The sequence below is a fragment of the Lichenostomus cassidix genome, chromosome 5 (genome assembly GCF_008360975.1).
Source record: "Lichenostomus cassidix isolate B80296 chromosome 5, HeHo_3.0, whole genome shotgun sequence".
NCBI lineage: Eukaryota > Metazoa > Chordata > Aves > Passeriformes > Meliphagidae > Lichenostomus > Lichenostomus cassidix.
In genome coordinates this window covers 31,923,111-31,942,253 of record NC_139486.1, presented here as the reverse complement: position 1 = coordinate 31,942,253, position 19,143 = coordinate 31,923,111, and the positions used below count along the sequence as shown (strand labels likewise).

The 19,143-nt window shown below is 36.0% G+C and overlaps 1 protein-coding gene across 2 annotated transcripts in view; it reads left to right on the top strand.

Annotated features, from left to right (window-relative positions):
• FSIP1 (fibrous sheath interacting protein 1) overlaps positions 1-13,375 on the top strand; it is a 70,718-nt gene extending 57,343 nt beyond the window's left edge. Inside the window, exons 12-13 of one of the 2 annotated variants that reach the window (XM_085062076.1) lie at positions 9,889-10,435; positions 13,219-13,375. In XM_085062076.1, coding sequence (XP_084918202.1) covers positions 9,889-10,435; positions 13,219-13,241 — 570 coding nt within the window. In that variant the 3' untranslated portion in view covers positions 13,242-13,375. Of the gene's footprint in view, positions 1-9,888; positions 12,666-13,218 lie in introns of both variants that reach the window. The other variant, XM_085062077.1, reaches the window with a different exon arrangement.
• Positions 13,376-19,143: the final 5,768 nt, after the last annotated feature.

Genomic DNA, 19,143 nt, shown 5'->3' with positions numbered 1-19,143 from the left:
CTTTCTCTGGCCTCTCACAAGCAGATACAGAGATGTGGCACAACTATCCATACCCTCACTCATTTATCTATACTTGTGTACAGGGATCTTTCCCTTAAACACAATGACAGTTTCACAGATTTTAGATGAGGTTTTCCTTTATGAGTTTAATTAGCCATGCCATGAATTGAAAAGGTCAGAAAAATTTCGGAGCAGTAAATGGGAATTTGATGGGGTTTCTTTTGGGTTTTTTTAGGAGACTTAATAGTCCTGACACTGTGAGGTAGGATTCCATGTTTGCAATTCACACAACTACAAATATTGACAGCTTCTCTTTCTTCTTCCCATGAGTTGTGTAATTTTTGTACTGTTAATGCTCTAGATTTTAGCAGTACCATAATTGCACTAGAATCTTTGCTCCTATTACATAAGAGTCAAACACAAGCCTTTCTTTAAAACTGTAACAGTTAAAAGATTTAAACAAGAAAAAATAACAGTTTCAACTGTACTAGAGCTGATATTTTTGGAGAGGTATGCTGTCTCTCAGTGTTTGAATTCTTGCATTTGCCAATACATGGCAATACTGTACATGCTGTTTTATTGAGTTTGTAGGATGAACTGCAACAGCAAGACAATGAAATGCTAAACCAGTGTGATACATTGTGTCCTGTTATTTAAAGCTAGATATCTTTGCAAGTCTATATTTCAACATATTTCTTCACAAGTTTCTGAAAAGTAGTGTATTTTATAGCTTTTCTGTGGCTTTCCAAATTTCTTCTGTAATATCAAGCTCTACTTCTTCCCAGTTATTCTCTTTTGGCTGAGTATCATTTTAATTGTGTTGTCAGAAAGGCTTCAATTTTAAACCAGTAATTAGTAAGCAAAATTCCAAGTGTTTAAATTTTAGCTGGGTTGAATTGCAATCCACAGCGCTGGTGTCTCTGCTGCCTATGAGGACCTTGGGGAACTACAGTTGACATTAGCACTTGGCTGAGGCTCTTGATTTAGTTGGTGTGAAACAGAGAGAAGGTGTCAAAAACTCTGTAAGAAAACCACATTTGTAGAAGAGAATTTGCTTTACCTTAACTTGGATAACTGAGATTGTATGCTACCTATATTACTTCTCTAGAGAATCCTGTGGATATCTGTATCTTCTTATTCTACATATAGCGGAACTTCTGTCATATAATACTTCTGCTATCAGAAGAGAATATTTATGTCTCCAAAATATGTACTGCAGGTCAGGCTAACCATATACATTAACATGGTATTAAGAAAAAGTCAGTGTTTAAAGGTGCCTGGTGCTATTGATTCACAAGGCCAGTTAAGACTGACTTTAAAAGATATCTCTAAAGGGTATCAGAAAATCAAGTCTGAAGCTTCTGTCTATATTGCCTTGGAGGAGCCTTTATGGCCTATTGCTCCTTGGGCCACTCCTTTCTGTGTTTAGTAAGACTAAAGTACACTTAACTGCATAGGTCACCTAGACCATGTGTTTGTGGCTTCTGTTTTCATAGAATTGTAGAAGGATAGAATGGTTGAATTGGAAGGGATTTGAACATCACTGAGTTCCAAGTGCCCTGCCATGGCTAGAGACACCTTCCACTAGACCGGGCTGCTCAGAGCCTACCTAACCTGGCCTTGAACACTTCCAGGGATGGGGCATCCACAGCCTCTTTAGGCAACCTGTTCCACTGCCTCACCACCCTTACAGTAAGGAATTTCTTCCCAGTATCCCATCTAAACCTACCCTCTGTCATTTTGAAGCCATTACCCCTTGTTCTATCCCTACATACCTTTGTAAACAGTCTCTCTCCAGCCTTTTTGCAGCCCCCCTTAAAGTACTGGCAGGCTGCTATAAGGTGTCCCCAGAACCTTCTCCATCCTGAACAATCCAAACTCTCAGCCTTTTCTCACAGGGGAGGAGCTCCATCCCTTTAGTCATCTTCATTACCCTCCTCTGGACTCCCTCCAACAGGTCTAGATAAGAAGTTTTCCTTTTTATTTTGTACTCTTTCCAACACGTCTAAAAGAAGTTTTCCTTCTTACTGGATGAATTGTTAGTGTAACTGGCATTTTTTGCATTTAAGTTTCTTACATTAAGAAAAAGCAAATCTCTGTGCCCTTAGTTTTATTGCTGTTTACATTTTCTGTTCCTTCAGTAGATTATAGTCCTGTAAGAATTCTTAAAAATTCTTGATACTTCATTGCAGAGCTTTAAAATTGCTATATGAGACTGTGATTCCATTATGCTACACTATCTATTTTTTGGAAAAAAATACTAAGCCAATATGACCCCCCAAAAAAAAAAAAAGAAAAAAAAGAAAAAAAAGGGGATTTCGTAACAGAAAACAGCTGCAACCACATCAAGGCATTTTTGTCTACTCTACTGGCTTTGCTGAAAATTAAAGCCACAACTTAATATTCAAGGAAGAGATTTATATGGAATGAAATCTGTTAAATGCTTAATAACAAACAGTTAAAAATACAAAATGGGATGTTTAGGAAACTGGTTATGAATGCTAAATAGCCTAGATTGCAGAAGTTCTGCTTCTTCAGTAGAGGGTAGAAAATTAGAGTCTTATTCTGGATAATGGATTGTAAACACCAATTCAGGAATTTGTGTCTTACGTTTTCACACACCGTCAGTGTGTTTAATTAAAACCAGCTTGCTTTCTAACTCTTGAAACTGTACGAAATCAAGTGCTCTAAAAACAGGGAGCTATCCATTTGTTGAGAAATATTTTAGAAATGAGAGGAAATTTTTACAGTGGCTCATATACAGAAAAATGCTTATGTTTTTTCTACCTACAAATGCAGTAGATTAAATGAGCTACATTTTGAAATAATCTGAAGTTAAAAGAGATGAATTCTTGCAAAACATCTGTTGACAACCTTGGAGTAGATGGATTTTCAAATTCAAAGTGATTTAAACCAGAGACTTTTCTAATAGTTTCATATTTAAATGAAGGGGGATTTACATCATTATTTCTGCAGCTTTTAAAATCCTTAAACTTTGAAATTACAACCTCTCAGGAACACTCAACTCTTACTGTTTAGTGACTAGTGGGATATTCAATTGTCTCATTACATCAAGCCAGGAAAATATACTCTATGCACATTTAATTACACAATTTAATATATATTTACTTAAAATTGTAGTACTTATGTTTTGTTCAATTTAAGATACTGAATAAAATTGCTTCCTTTGTTAATTCCTTCTTACTACAAATTTGTGGCCTGCTGCTAATGATAGAAGCTGGAGTAAAATTGAGTGACAGGACAATATTGAAACTTATCTAAAGAAAAATTTTATTATACAATATATACTAAAATCAAATATGCTGTACAATTACAACCAGTGTTTGGACCTTAGGGGAAATGGTACAGTATAACGTGATCCGTAAGTCTTATATGAGCTCCTAAATGACAGAAAAAGCCATCATGCTAATGGAAATACATATTTTAATGAGTTATATTTGATATTTTAACTGTTTAGGTTTGAATCCTATATTGCATAGGGTCTAAAGGTTACAAATACCATATTTGGCTCAGTTTATGAAAACGGAGCTTCAAATTAATACTCTGATGCATATATACTATCGAGAACAATGGTTATGCAGAGTAATTTTCAGTTACTTGAAAAATACTTATTTTTATTAAAATACATGCCTGATAGAAATGTTAGAAACCTTAAACCTGAGTGGCATTTTCAAATTCTGTTTCCTAAAGTTGCCTTCTTAAAACTTGGTGAGAGCATACAGATTTAGATTTTAGTGCCCATGGGTGAAAACTTGGTAATATGTAGGGACCTAGAAGATGTTAAAAAATCTGTAGATCAAAAGCTACCATGAAATGAAGTTAAGACTGAAACTAGGGGTATAAAGTACAACTGCAGCAATTCAGAAATAAAACTTTTTGGGTCTTTAAAAATTATAGAATTATTTCCATAGGCTTCCACGAAATAATTCCCACTTATAGCCATCAAAACCTCTTCATTATATCCTAGTAGAGTACTGTGTAAACTCCGCAGCTGCGAGCAACGTGGCTTAGTGTCTATAGTGTCAAATGAAAAGTAAATGATTGCAAAAGATCTTTTAGCTCACTCTTTTTTTTCCCCTGCTACTTCTGTTACCTCTGGCAACCAGTTGCTTTTTCTTTCTAAAGTTTACAGAATGTGGCATAGCTGATGAAGCACAGGTTTTATTTATTTGTACATTTAAACCACAAGCAATTGACTTGATATTTTTGAGAAAGATAATATTAAAACAAGTGTTATGTCTCTTTGTAATGACTAAAATAGGCATGCTTAGGACAAGTTCTTTGAGATAAAACTAATTTAATTATTTTTAACTGTATAACCTATAGGCTACCTTTAAAAAACTGCTGCAATTATCACATATAATCTCCATGATTTTCATCTACTTTGCTACTCTAAATAAGATAAAAATTGTGTAAATTAATCTCCTTTTGATTTCTGTTGAAATTTATCTTTGTCAGAGAAAGAGGGAAAAAAGCTTTTAGGTTTTTTTATTGTCAATTTTTAAATGAAGTTCATTTTCTCTTCTAAAATTCTTAAACTGGTTTTTAAATGGCTATTTCATATTATTCCATGAAGCTGATGATAACTTTGATGTTGAGGTTCTGATGGCTCATAATGTTACAAGTTGAATTTTCTTTTCAGACAGTGATGTTACCAGATGCCCACTAATCTCATCCTCTTTTTGTCTGGTGCTTCTGTTTTCTTGCCAAGATACTTCTGTCCTTTCTGCTTTTTGTCTCCTAGTTGCAGCAGCTACCAAAAATGGACTACTAGATGTTTTCATTCTGCCCTTACACAAACAGAAGCAGTGGAAAAAATAAGGGAAAATTTAACAAACAGAAGGAAAAGCAGCAGAAGGAAGAAAAAACAAAAGCAGGAGATTGTCTCCTATGGCTTAGGAATCCTGTTCATTCTTGAAGATTTCTTTCCTGAAGCACTACAGAAGTCCCCAAGCCCACTAGACATAAGCACAGAACCACCAGATGGTGAATCGTGATTGTAGCACGAGGAGCTCTTAATTTCTGAATCCATTATTCAGCTTTCAGTCTCAATTTTTTACACTGTCAATTCTATACACATTACTGGCCTCTCCAAAAACATGCTCATTGAGTTGTGAGCATGTTTCTGGTCTACTCGCTTTAATGTTTTCTCTCATTACATTCTGAACTAACCCTTCTGAAATAGCCTTACAGAGGAAAGATTAACTTTTTTGTTTTACGTTCATTAAGCTTTTTCTCCTAACACAGTGTTTATAAAACAAACAAGCAACCACTAGAAGCAGTAAAATGAGATGCTGAACACCTAATTTCTTTGTGAAAGTGGGTGTGTGGGTCTCTGTACTGGGTTTGGCTGGGATGTTAATCATAGCAGCCTATAGGGCGCTGTATTTTGGATTTGTGACCAAAAAATGCTGATAACTTATCTATGTTTTAGCTCTTGCTGAACAGTGTTTTCATAGCATCAGGCTCTTCTCTGGTTCTCACTCTGCCCTCCCTGAATAGATTGGGGATGTGTAGTAGGCTGGGATATAAGACAGATGACCCAAACTGACCAAAGAGATATTCCATGCCAGTGCATATAATCTTATGCACAGCAATAAAAAAGGAAAAGAGAGGATTCAACAAAGCTAACCATTTTTTGCTCAGAACTGGCTGGGTGTTGGAATAGTTTTGTTAGGAAGAATGCAGTTACCTTAGAATTGACTGTTGCAGTCTCACATAGCAGTTAAAATGTCAGCAAATTAGAGCATCAAAGTAAATTATTTCAAGCAAATAAAGTACCATGAGAACTACTGCTTGTGGCACTTTCAGACTAAGCAACAAAATTTACATGTTTATAGATGTGCAGCTATGTGAGTCCTTAAACACTCCTGACTTTGTATTGCTTACTCATTTACTGTGTGTCATTTTATGATTATTTACTATAATTAGAAATAATCCTGACATATTAGCTTTCTCCCCATGGTAAAATCTGATAAGGGCTTTCAGTGTTAGTCTGTTTTTGTTACTGTGTAGATGTAGAAAGAAAGCCTAAAGATTTGAACTTGGAGACTTGTAGTCACAGCAGGGCTGTCCACAGCGAACTACAAGTTTGCATTCCTGCCACATGCAGTAAGGTTTTCTCTATAGACTCCTGTCACGGAGGAATTCAGCAAGGAACAAGAAATCTTCAGTCAGAGAAGGGCCACAAGTGTGTGAAAAGCTAACCACACATAAACAGTAAAGGTCATTAGCAGGCTCCTAAACTCCTGGCTAGGAATTAGTTTTTTGGATCATTAACGGTAAAAAAGCCTAGGAAATGAATAGGACTCAGTGTCCTATTAAAAATTAGCCAGAACAATTAAAAGGTTTTCCAGTTTTTAATGGGAACCAGACCTCATACCTCATTTTCCCTTGTCTAGTGGGCTGTTTCTGCATTTTGAATGACATTAATTTTATGTCCTTGTATTTTTAAAGAAATATCTTGAAGTATTTATTCTGTGTAGGTGTTGTAAATTATTTGTATGGGGGCAGTGAAAGCTTGGGAGATGTAAAATCCAGTGTCTCCCTCAGACTGTGTTACTGATTCCAAGTGTCATGACTCTGAACTATGAGTTAGTTGTGACTGGATTGCTTCTTGTGTGTGCAAATATATACTTTGCAAACTCCTAATGCAGTTGGATTATGCAATTCCATGAATTTAAGTGCTCATTTGGTTGCAAATGCACAGCCTTTTTTTGCTGTGAGATATCTTTCCCTATAGTGTAACATGTTTCCCTAAACTCTGTTTCCTGATTTTAACAGCAGCCTTTCTACTTTCATTTCAATGTAAATTCCTGGCTGCTGAGTGGATGACTGATGGCTATTTATCTTCTCCTCCACTGGGCATTTTTCCTTAAACCTATAGTCATCTCATGAGTTTGGCAAAAGAAAATAACAGCACAACTTTGGTATTTTAAAAAATATTTTTTGGAGAGGTTTATTAAATACTTTCATTGTCTTTACTTGCATGTTTTATAAAAAATCTGAAGGGAGGAAGAGAGAATGAGAGGAAGAAAAAGAAAAAAACAAAGAAATGTTTTACACTGTCTGCTTTGGCTGCAGGCCTGCCACTCTGGAGAAAAACAAGCTCACTAGTTCCCAAACTTTTTAACTCTATAGTTGTTATACTCATTTCCCTCCCCATATGCCTTTGGCTACAAATCTTCCCACTTACCCCTCTGGTAATAATCAAGGCAATCTATGAATAGAAGCCATATGATTTTCCTGAAAGAAAAAAAAAAATTGGATGAGGAAAAATGGACTGCAGATAAATGGGGTGGGGATGGGGGAAATAAAAGGACCAAAGAAAGGCAGATATCTTCCTCACAATGTTAATTTTGTACTCATCATTCAGTTGCTCCATATACATAATTCCTTTCTGCAGTGAGTGAATTGCCCTGTCATTAACATAAAATTAGCTCCAAATGATCAGGGCCAAGAGCTTTGAAATATGTTAGTATAGAACCATACACTCAAAACCATGTGGGAATCCATGTGGGTTTCCAGATGTGAGAATCTTCTGTGTTACAAATATAGTTATGTTTATGTAGCATAATCTGCTCTGTGAATATGCTCTTGATGCAGCTGTGCTTCCAGTAGTGGTCTCTCATGTGATGTTCTTCCTGTGTGAATGCATCTTTTTTCTTACAGTGAGTCCATTCTGATAATCACCTCTTGGAAACAAATGCTGTCCTGCAAGCTAAAATACTCTTTCAAGAAATTGAAGGACTTCAGTATGGCCTAGTAGATTAGATTAAGAGTGAAAATTTGAAAAATCTTGTGTTTAATTTGTCGTTCATCAATGTTTTGCTGCTAATTGTTTATCCCTGAGTTATTTTTCATCAGTGAGTACTTTCTGAACTAGGATTAAAATTTAAAAGCTTAAGTAAAGTTTCAGAAGTCGTAATATTTTGCATGCTATGTAAGTGCTTAAGCTTGTGGTTTGATTTCAGTTATATTATCAAAAATATGTTGATTGAGAACAAGATTAGTTGAATCTCAATATAATTACCTGATTCGGTGTTCATCTAAATAAGGATCTCTAATGACAGTCTGTCTGTGCTCTTTTTCTTTCCTTTTTTTGAGTTTTTCTGAATGTTTAAAAGCCCGTAACATCTTGATTTCTTTAATGCAGTTGCCTTCTGTTTTATGAGTAAGAAGGAAACTTGGAGTATCTTTGGGAAGGAAATTGATATCTGAAAAAGACTACTGAGTTAAATAACTCTGTGGAGCTGAGTTTAAGCATGTCAGTTAGTGCCTGAACTGTATAGTATTCAGTCTGTAGCAGTGATTCTTAGCTATTATCAATGTTTGAATATGTAAGTACAGAATGGCGACTGAAGGTGACCTGAAATGTCATTCTTGTTCACTTTGTAGTAGTGCCACCTTGTAATTTTTAATAGCCACAAATTTTTCAAAGAGGTACTCTTTCCTTTCTCACTGAAAGCTGTCCATTGATGAACATGAATAATCAGTTTTCAGGCATAATTGATACACCCTGTGGTACTTTGGCTGTAGCCAAGTCATGTCATATATATCAAACAGGATCATATCACTCCTGCAGTTGGATTAGAGACTGCCAAAGGGAAAAAGATATCAGCTAAACATCTGATATTGATCCCTTCTCTGAAATGAATGTAGTTCCATCCTCTAGCACAATGTAAATTCTCTGTAGAAGTCATTACACACTGAATAAATTTTTGTTTTACATAAATCACTGTAGCCTTAGAGTTCATTAGTGTGTGAGATGATACTTTGTGTCTTGCGTAAACTGAGATTTTGATTGTAGAAAACATTTTATTCTATTAAATGTTGCATAGTGTTTCCAACATTTTAAATACATATTATGATATCTTCTATATATCCTATTTCATAGGCCAATGTATTACGCATGTCTGAAAATAGTCTTGTACTTATCATTATAGTCTTTAAATTGCAGGGAATATTGTGCTCCTCTGTTTTCAGGAGCATTAAGGATTTTAAAAGCTGGGAGTAACTCCCTATTGCCAACCTCTTTCAGCAAAATATCCTTTGCTGTTCTTCACCATATCCAGCTAACATTAGTCATTGTCTTTAATATCAAATTTTAAGACATGTCCAATAAAGGACACCTATGTGATAAAAATGATGGGAGTGTACCACTCTCTGAATAAGAAATGAACAGAAAAGATACATCTGTGAGCTATGCAAGCAGTGACAGCTTGAGGGAAGCACTAAAACTGCCCTACAGAAGAGGGAGTTTTCTTCTGTCACATGCCATGGGTCATGCTTGCTGTGGTAGGTAACTGATATGCTTTGTGTCACACAGTTGAGAGAGACTATGTGGCATTTCTGCTGTGAGAGGCTGGGGATATTTCAGTCAGTATGTGACAGTTTTTGTGGGCTGGTGCTGTCCAAAACTATTTCTGACCCCAGCTGCATGGTCCCAACAGTCTTTTAGCCACGTACTATTTTCCTTTATAAAAAACCAAAGTCTTAAAATGTGTGTGCATGTGTGTGTCTGTATGTATTCACAACAGATGAAAGACATATGAAAAAGTACATGCTCTGGTAATTATAAACCAGTCAGATCTCATGGAAGACTGTACAAAATGAAAGGCCTCTTAGTGCCTTGTGGACATCAGACTTCTTTCCTAACTTTCATCACAGAATCTATCTAGAACATAGTGAGGATGCTGCATAAATTTTGTAATAATGGAAATGTATATTTAAATTTACTTTGACTTGAAAAACATTGGTATTTGTTTAAGGATTCTGCCAGTGCATCTCAAGCTGTTTTATGGCGCTGCTTTTCATTAATTATATTTTGACAGAAGAAATTCTTGCCTCTTTTTTTTTTTTTTTCAGACTGAAGAACAAACAAGCCTCTCTGAAGAGCAGCTTAAGACCCTTCTGGAAGAATGTATGCAGCCTCAGAGAACAATAAGTAACGTTACCATGCCAAAGTCTCAGGAATCTCTTTCTTTTGGATTAAGTCCCCCTTGTTACACAAGTCAAGACTCCACTCTTCACTCCACATCTACTCTTTCCAAAATGTTAGTTGAAGACCATATTGTAGGGATGTTAATGGCTCAGGAAAAGGCTGGACTCGAAGACAAAAGCTTATGTGTTAATGCAGAGAGTGAAATCCCTGGCTGCTATATCAGCAAAGCATTGGCTGGTAGTCACTTATCAAAGGATTCACTGGCCCAAACAGAGGAACCTGATGACCTAGAAGGTTTACAGAAGATGGAAGATAAGAGTATTACTGAAGGTTACTTTATGTCAAGAGCACTCAACACAAAAAGATTGAAGAAACCTTCTTTCTTGGGTGAACCATTATATTGCATCAGCATGAACAATGAGCCATCCACAGAGGCTGACATTCTCAGCATACCACTGCAAACCAAAGGAGGTGAGACTCTTAACAACCCTTTAGAATAGGCTTTTGATTATAATGAAAAAACCTAAGCAGGTTCTCACCAAAGGTATGCACCAATACATGCTGATTGTTATGGTGGGGCAAGGATGTTATTTTATAAAACATAAAACTGTGCCAAAAATAATACACAATAACAGGATGTTTATTAAAATTCTTGCACTGACATAATTGACTAGGAATTTTATGAAATATATCACTGATGTTGATTAATTCTATCAACTGGAAAACAGTGCTGAGAACATATATGGATTATCTTTTTGGTAGTAGAAGGTCACGTTCACTATTCTGTGGAGAGCAAATATTCTCCCAGTAACTGGTACAAAAATTCACATGAAAATCCAAGTGTTTCATGAAAGTTTTTAATGAGGTAAACTTGGTAGTATTGAAACAAACATGACCTAGCTATATTACAGATTATAAACTGCTTTTGGGGAGTTAAAATTTCCACACATAAGATACCAAAATTAATATATACTGCATAATTTCTATAAATTACTTTTAGTTTGGTAAAAGAAAGAACATACTTTAACCAGAAAAATTTAAATTTCCTGTCTGCCTGGTATTTTAAAAAGATTGTGGAAGGGTCTCTCATTTTTATGTTCTTTATTTATATGTAATTATATAGTGATATTGTAATCTAAATCTATATTTAGATTTTCAGCCTAAGACTACTTCTCTTCCTGAGAAGCCAGTTGTTCCAGTAAATCAGATTTTAGGCAGGTAAACCTTTCATTTTTTTTCATAGAAGTTGTGACACTATGAAGTTTGTAATTACCATACTACAGTCTAACCTTACTAGAAATCAATACATTTTGCTGTTTGTCAAGATTGATCTTTGTTATACTGTTAATCTGTTCTGGATTTAGAGAAACTGTATTTTTCACATCAGTAATTTAGAACATCCTAATATCACTCTGCTGTGTTAAAATTTCATAATGATAGTCACAACACTTTCTTTGATTGTGATCACAACCCTTTCTTTGATTGTTTGTACTTCAAAGTGAAGGGAATGTTAATTTTTTTCAAAGTGATTCCCCCTGTCAGCAGAAAGTTGTGTAATTGCTGTTTTTACACAAAGTCGATATCCATGCTTACCTGCCGTATTTGCCCTTTATGAGATTTAGGTGCTAGCTTCTACGTGAAGAAAATAGAAATAGTACCTGTAGAAAATGTTGGATGGTTTTGATGCTTTTTTGTCTGGTAGGCTGGTTACCAGCTACCTTCACAGGCCAGCTTTGCTCTCTGTGTAGATGCAGGCTTCAGAAGAGCAGAGCAAGTGAAGAGAGTGGTCTGCCCAGAGGAGAGCAGGGCGGCAGAGGTGGTGGTGGGGAACACTGCAGAGAACCACCTCTGCCAGGGGCAATCTGGACTCACACAGGACTAACATGATTACATACTACACCACCAGGCTTCTTCAGCAACCAGCAGAGAAAGACTCAGGAACTTGCTGCCTTCACTTGAGTTAAAATTCTCCTTCAGTCTGAGCAGATGTAGCATGGTCAGAGCCAAGTGTGACTCAGCCCCAACTACCACCTCCCATTATGCGTGTGTTTTAAGATGGGATGTGTTAAATCAAGGAAAACACCATGTGCTGTGACCATTGGGTAGTGGAGTGAGCAGGTAACTGTAGATATAGTCACTATGAGGTAATTTTATTGTACAAGAGACGAAGGAGATTTTTACCGTTAAGTGTATTTCCATATGGGACATCTCACTGTAGAAGTCTATAAAGTGAATGTGTTAACATTTATCACATAATAATTTAAATGTCTTTGACTCAAAATCATGTATGTCAGAGTAAAGTAATAGGGTATTTTGATTATTTGTTTTCAGTAGTGGCTGAGTAATGTTCAGTCATGTAGAACTCAAAGCTGTATGGTTAATAAATGTCTTGGTTTTATGATAATTTTGCATACCAATTCTTTTTCTGAGGAGGGAAAGTATTCTGAATTTTCAGTCTCTGAATTGTTTTTTCATTTTTTGACTAAGAAGCTAATTAATTTGTTTCCCACAAGGTGACTCAGTTCTGTCTGAAGCAATTAGTCCTGGACATAGGCCAAGGAGTGTGATATTTATCAAATTTGTAAACTTGCTTAACGTATTCTGTAGATAATTTGCTTGTTAGTTCTGACATGATTTGATGTGCTAATTGTATTGAGAAATGGCTTTGTTATGGTCTCATTTCTAGAGGACATTTAAACAGGTATGCATAACCTTCTGTAAGTCGTTTGATTTTCTTGCCTGCTTACATGTGGTTTAAATTCTGTGTAGTGCTGGTTAAGCAAATAAAATGGTGTGAAACTGGTTTAGCACAATTTCAGTTTTGCATTCCTTATGGTACTGTAGTCTGTGATATAGATTCACTGTAATACATTAAGTTATATGTATTTTAAGGAAAGCATAATTATTAGCATAATGCATATATGTATATTTGAAGGAAACACTCATTTGCATTCAAAAATAAGTAATGCTTGTTTCTTAAAAGAAACACTAACCTACATCCAGCTCATATATATGTAAACATAGATGATGTTTACTGAGGTAAACAAAACCCAGACTTGACCACGTGCAGATATGAAAAGGCTGTTATTTCTCCTAGCTGTGTGAGCCAATAAATGATTAATTCCAGCTCTATTTTGGAGGGCTATATTAAGTGTTACATAGAAGTTGTATCACAAACCGTTGTTACTTTTTCCTCTTGCAAATAATGTTGTGCTTAACAGCAGTTCAGCACCTTTTTATTTTCTTTTTTTCAGATCATACGAACAGTGAAATTTGAGGGGAGAGTGACTATATGCTTCTCTGCACAACTGTTTTTCTGAAAGCGTAGCTAAACCTCCATCAGTGATATTACACTGATAGGGTATCGTATCAAGCAGCCTGAAGTGAATAAATTATCATAATTGAAAAGGTTCCATGAGTTGATTTTTTTTCTGAAGAGATAATTATTATTGCCATTATCATATATTGTTGCAATTTGATTTCAAAATAAACTCTTGCATTTCATCAAATTTCCTGGGGGTGTTCTACCTAATGAAGAAATGTATGCAGATATTGTGTAGCCGTGTGTCTGATAAAGACAAGCATGTCTTTGTTTGTGGGAAAAAAAACAAACAAAAAACCAACCAAAAAACCAAAAAACAAGCAACCAAAAAACCCCCCAACTCTAAAAGTTTAGGATTTACGGATGGGGCTTTATTCCAGAGGATGTGAAACATATGTAACAATTTCATTTTTCTTCACACACACACACACACACACACACACACACACACACACACACACACACACACACACTCACACACACTAGTTTTTTCATGCAGTTAGCTAAAATCTGTCTGCTGTTATCTCACTGCAGTTTGCTGGAGCTTGCAGCCTGTGTGACTCAGAATCCTGACTCAGTGAAGCACCTGAATACTCAGACTTTGCCCCGGGGCTGTCTGTTGTCTGCACCCCTGGTTTGGTGAAGGCTTGACTTGTACAAGTCCTCTGCTGGATCAGAACATCAGCACTAGTCTGCTCAGGTCTGGCTGATTCTTGCCTGGGAAAGTGTAACCACACAGCAGTCATATCTTCTAGTTAAGAAATGTAATTAAATGAGGAAGGATCCCAGCCCCTGGTGAAGGCTCAGTGTGAGTAGAAGTGGAGGCGTTCAGAAGTTTGCCCTAGCAGCTATAGGATTGTGAAACCTTATAGTAATGGCTACCTGGGGGGAGGGTAATGCAGCTGGTTTGGGTTTGAGAGAATACAAACAATTCATTACAGGTTTTTGATTGTCGAGTCTTTAACTAGCATTTTTTCCTGTTTTTCTTCTTATTTATCCAGCTGATTGGCAGTTTTTTATTTCATGTGCTGCAATGTCAGAATAAGAAAACATTATTAAAAAAACATGGTTCTTTTTTAAAAGTTTTTTTAAGTGGGGAGAGATATTCTAGCAAAGAAGATTCAACGGATTTATCCCACTGACAAGCTCTCATGTGACTTGACCTAAAAGGACAGATTATTTCTCAGATCCTATACATATAGTCATTTAACATTCACCAAGGGAAGATGTACGGATAGATTATTAACTATACATGGGCTGTTATTGCATAAGGTTTTCTTATTTAATATGAATGTTTAAATTAATGCCCATATTGGCCCAGGTTTTAATCTAATTTACAGAGTTGCCAGAAGGAATGGATGCATGCTCCTGGGGAAGTTGTAATTGTGTGGATGTAACAGGGATCAGAATCTAATCTACTTGCTTTTACTTAAAAATCTGAATGGAACATTATATTTGCAAGAAGCAATTGCTATTTTTTTTTTACTTTTTGATATTTTTACTTGTTCTTCAACAGCAATAACAAACCTATGGATAGTGGGTGTTCGCATAGAATTGCTGTAAGCACATTTCATGGAACTTTCCAAATCTCACCTAGATGTATTTCTTATCTTAAAAATATTAAGCCTGTGTCATAATTTTGTTAGCATAAATATCATTAAACAATAGTGACAAGTGTTTTCAAGAGTATTTTCTGTGCCTGTATGATACTAATTCAGGACTGTCTACTGGCTGTGATCTTTCCACAGTTCCATATTTTCACATGAAATTTGTGTTTTATAGAGACCTTTTCAAAAACAGTGTTCCAAGTGCTTGGGCAGTTTTTGAAGAAATCTAAATTATGTTTAAAGATGATAATATCTAGAGAACATTAAGAAAAATATGAAGTAGTTCTTAATTTTCCTGATTTATTTTGTTATCTTGAATCTTTCCCTCCTATAAAAAGACTTTGTCTAGCACCCTCAAGGAAGGGTTGCTGTTGCTGACAAAGCCTTACAACATTCCTGAAGCTACGAGAGCAACTTTTTATTCACATCCGGCATTTCAGGGATAAGCAGGTAGGTTTGAATGGCTATTGACTTGAATTGTATATTCCAACAGGAGGTCTGTAACTTTTGTTTTTGGGAAGTGCTGAGCACCCTGCACCAGTTGTAGTCACTGCAAACCACAGGGACCAAGCACTCATGGCTTGCTATTCCAGAGGTGCGTTGGGTCAGTACCCAAAGCTCAGAGACTGTAAAAAATTAGTGATCTAATATTTATCTGTGCTTGGTTTCTACTGCATTATATTAAACAGGTTGGTTGTGAATATTTTATTTCTTACTTGATGTTACAGGTGAAATATCAATTCAAGCCTTCCTTTTTTTATTACCAGTTTTAAGTAAAACTGTAGGAAATAAAATTATTTGGAAAAACATGGTACTGGTAAGAGGGGACAATAACAGAGATATTATATAAAGTATAGTGACAAGGTCATTTGCTGAAACATCACCAATAGCAGGGTAAAAGGAAAGTTGAGCCCAGGAGGATTCATGGGTTTTTCTTTGTTTTTCCAATGACTGTGTTGTGACCTGCAATAACCCCTACATCGGGGCTCGCCACTTGAATTCCAGCTGCACTGGAATGTGGCAGCTTCTCCTCAGGGAGTGATGCAGCAGTGATGATTAAGATATTTAAATGAATTTTCTTTTGCAGCCTAACTTGGGATTTGGAAACAGGTTTTCTGAAATACATACCTTCCTTCAGCATAAGGTGTATTTGGCACAAAATTCTGGTAACTTGCTTCTTTACTGTCCTTCCTAGCTCCTTCAATCCAAAACACTGAAGGAGCTAAAACATAACAAAACAGCAGAGCACAGGAGACTGATTTTTAAAGTTACCCTTCATACTTTTGGGCTTTGAGATGTTTGAGGAACGAGAAATTTCATGTGTGCATGTAAGTTTATGCTGTTCTTCTTTTTTCACACAATGATTTTACACAGATAGATGCTTTTTTCCAAATATTTAATATTGGTGAAAGCAACATAGTCATGAAGAAAAGATTCTGGTGTGCTTGCATCTAATTGCTGAGCAATATATGACCAAACCATTGTGTCTTTGTCACTGAGACCCCTCAGTGACACACATATAGTGCTGGGGTTTGTGGTGGCCCGTGCTCATTTGTTGATAGTGATTTTCTCCAGTGGCTATGTTTCAATGCTGCATGGTTTACCCATTTAAATGACTAATCCCATATTATTTTTTCTGAAAGTGGAAAATCAAGGTGATTCAATTATTTTCATGAACATGATGTGTGTGTATATATATATATATATAAAAATTATATGTATTAATTTAATATAAAATATCAAAAATATACTATAAATTTAAGTAGAATATTTTAAAGAACTTCTCACATCATTACAGTATACTGTAATGATGTGAAAAGTTCACTCCAGCTTTGCAGTTATTATGCAGACTTAGAGTGGTTGAGGGATTTTAATTTCAAAGAGAAGTGACAAACTAAATACCCTGAATTAAAAAAAAAAGGTTTAAAAGTTTCATGAATCTAGACAACAAAAAAATGAGTGAATCTTTTTTATGTATCCAGAATTCAAGTTTAAATTAAAATAATTCTACCATGGACTAAAAAACTTCCAGTTTCATCATTAAAAAAAAAAAAAAAAGAGGAAAACGCCCCACCAAAATTCTCAGCCTAATGCCTTTTTTCAAGACAGACGTTGGCTGTATCTGCTCTGTGGATCTGTTGTGCATGCTTTCCTTCTCACTTCCCCAGCAGAACTCCTGCAGAGCCAGTGGGCATGCTGAGCGCAGAGTGAAAACAGGCTGTGCAAAAATTATCTGCTGCATAGATCAGAGAGGAAAGGGCTGCTTAAACATGTCATCAGAGTAACAAGAACTAGTCTAGAAATGTGAAAAAGTATGCCAGTAAGTTAATATGCTGGAAAAGGTGCCTTCTTACCTCCCCGTCAGGGATGGATAGGTGAGAGGCAGTTGTTTGCAGCTCAGTTTCTGTGATTTCAGTGACTACAAGGATTTTTATATTTTATTAAAACTCTCCACTTGCTAGATAAAATTTCAGCAAATAATATGCGAATGCACCTTTTACTTATGCTTCTTTAAAAGGCTTTCTAAGCACAGCTTTGGAAAAAGATCCCCTCTCTCTTGCTTTTTACATGCAAAATTTGCTGGAGTTTACACTTCCAAGAGTGTTTCCTCCCCCACTTATGAAAAGAGAGCTTCACCTCTGAGAATCTCACAGTGTAAAGGATAGACACAAAAGACAAGGTGGTTTGGCAGATCCTCAGGAAGCTGCCAAGTTAGGAGGGTTTATGAAAACTAGAAAAAATAATAACTTATTTTTTTTTTAATTTTCAACAGATGCACTTATTGAGAAATAATTACTCCTTTATTTGTAGTGAGATTTAAAGGTCAGAAAAACTGTTTCCTTTTCAAATAGAATAGAGGCACTTGAATACTACTAATGCCATAACCTACATTTATCCAATTATACGTTTCATTGAGGGACTGGCTAGAATCCAGATGCAGTAGTTAGAATAAAAGGCTCCCTGTCATTTATGTCTGTGAAGTAGTTCACTGCTTGCAATTGAATCTGCAATACCTTATCTGTTACGCTTAAAAAAGCCCCCAGTAAACTGGAATATTCTGGGGTGTGTAGTAACTTGTAGAGTGCTAAAGTGCATGAATAATTTTGCTGTATAGGTAGATATTCTGTATTCAGAACTTATTTTCTCCTTAAAAATCTGCTGTTTTCTTGTGGAAATACTGGTCTGTGCCATTGTTTTCTTATTGTTTGCTTTGTGTATTTGGTATGCATAGTTTTGGTGGGAAGGGTATTGCCAGAGGCATTCTACCCTAATTTTACAATAACACTAAAATGGTCTCTCCATATGCATTTTGTGAGCAGAATCATCAAGGGAGAAGGACGGACACAGTCTAAGCTGCCCTCAGTTTAGCCTTGTATGTTTTGCCTAGGCTAGCAGTTCTTGACTTTGGAAGCAGTTGAAAAATTAAAGACAAATGATGTCTGGGCTCCCTGGGATTTGTTTAAATTTGAAAATCCAAGTTTCTCTATGATACTTGTCTAATTTTATGCATTTCCCATGGAAGATTTTATATTTAAGACTTTTGCTTGTCAAATACTTTTCTCTAATGAGTTCTTTTCCTTTTGTCATGATTCTGTTTAAATATTCATACAACTTTGTGCACCTGTTTTTTCTCTTTTGAAAAGATGAGAAATAAGAACTAGAACTCCTCCGGTGGATACTGTAAGATGCTCACTTCTGCAATCTCAGCAATCCTTTCCAAAATGAATTTATGCTGAAAATCTACCAGTTACTCTGGACTTCACTGCAAAAATCATGGCAGTATCTGTAAAAAATGCACTGTTGTCATTAAGATGCAGATCTTGCTACAGTTATCTCAGTCTTTGTCTCCCTAGCTTATAAATACCTATGGGTTAAACTACACCTGTTAAATACAGGTTTGATGCAGATGACCACTCTGAAACTTAAGGTACTGCATTTGCATGGGCTCTGAGAAGAGTGTGTTGTGGAAGGAAAACATTGTGTTCTTTACAACAGCATGAAATTAAAAGATTACTTAAGCAAAAATAGTTGGCCAAGTAACAGTAGAAGTGGCATGCATTGGTTGGTTCACTTGCATGTCTGACTGATGTGTCTCTGGGGAATTAGGAACAGCAAATTTCCCACAGGCTTCGCCTATGGAGTTTCTGCCCTGTTAAGTGTGGCCACCTTCCATGCTCTTCCAGTTTAGTTTTTCTTTAGTAGTTGTTTCTTTGGGCAAGTAAAGGCCTAACTTATCTCAACTATAGCTC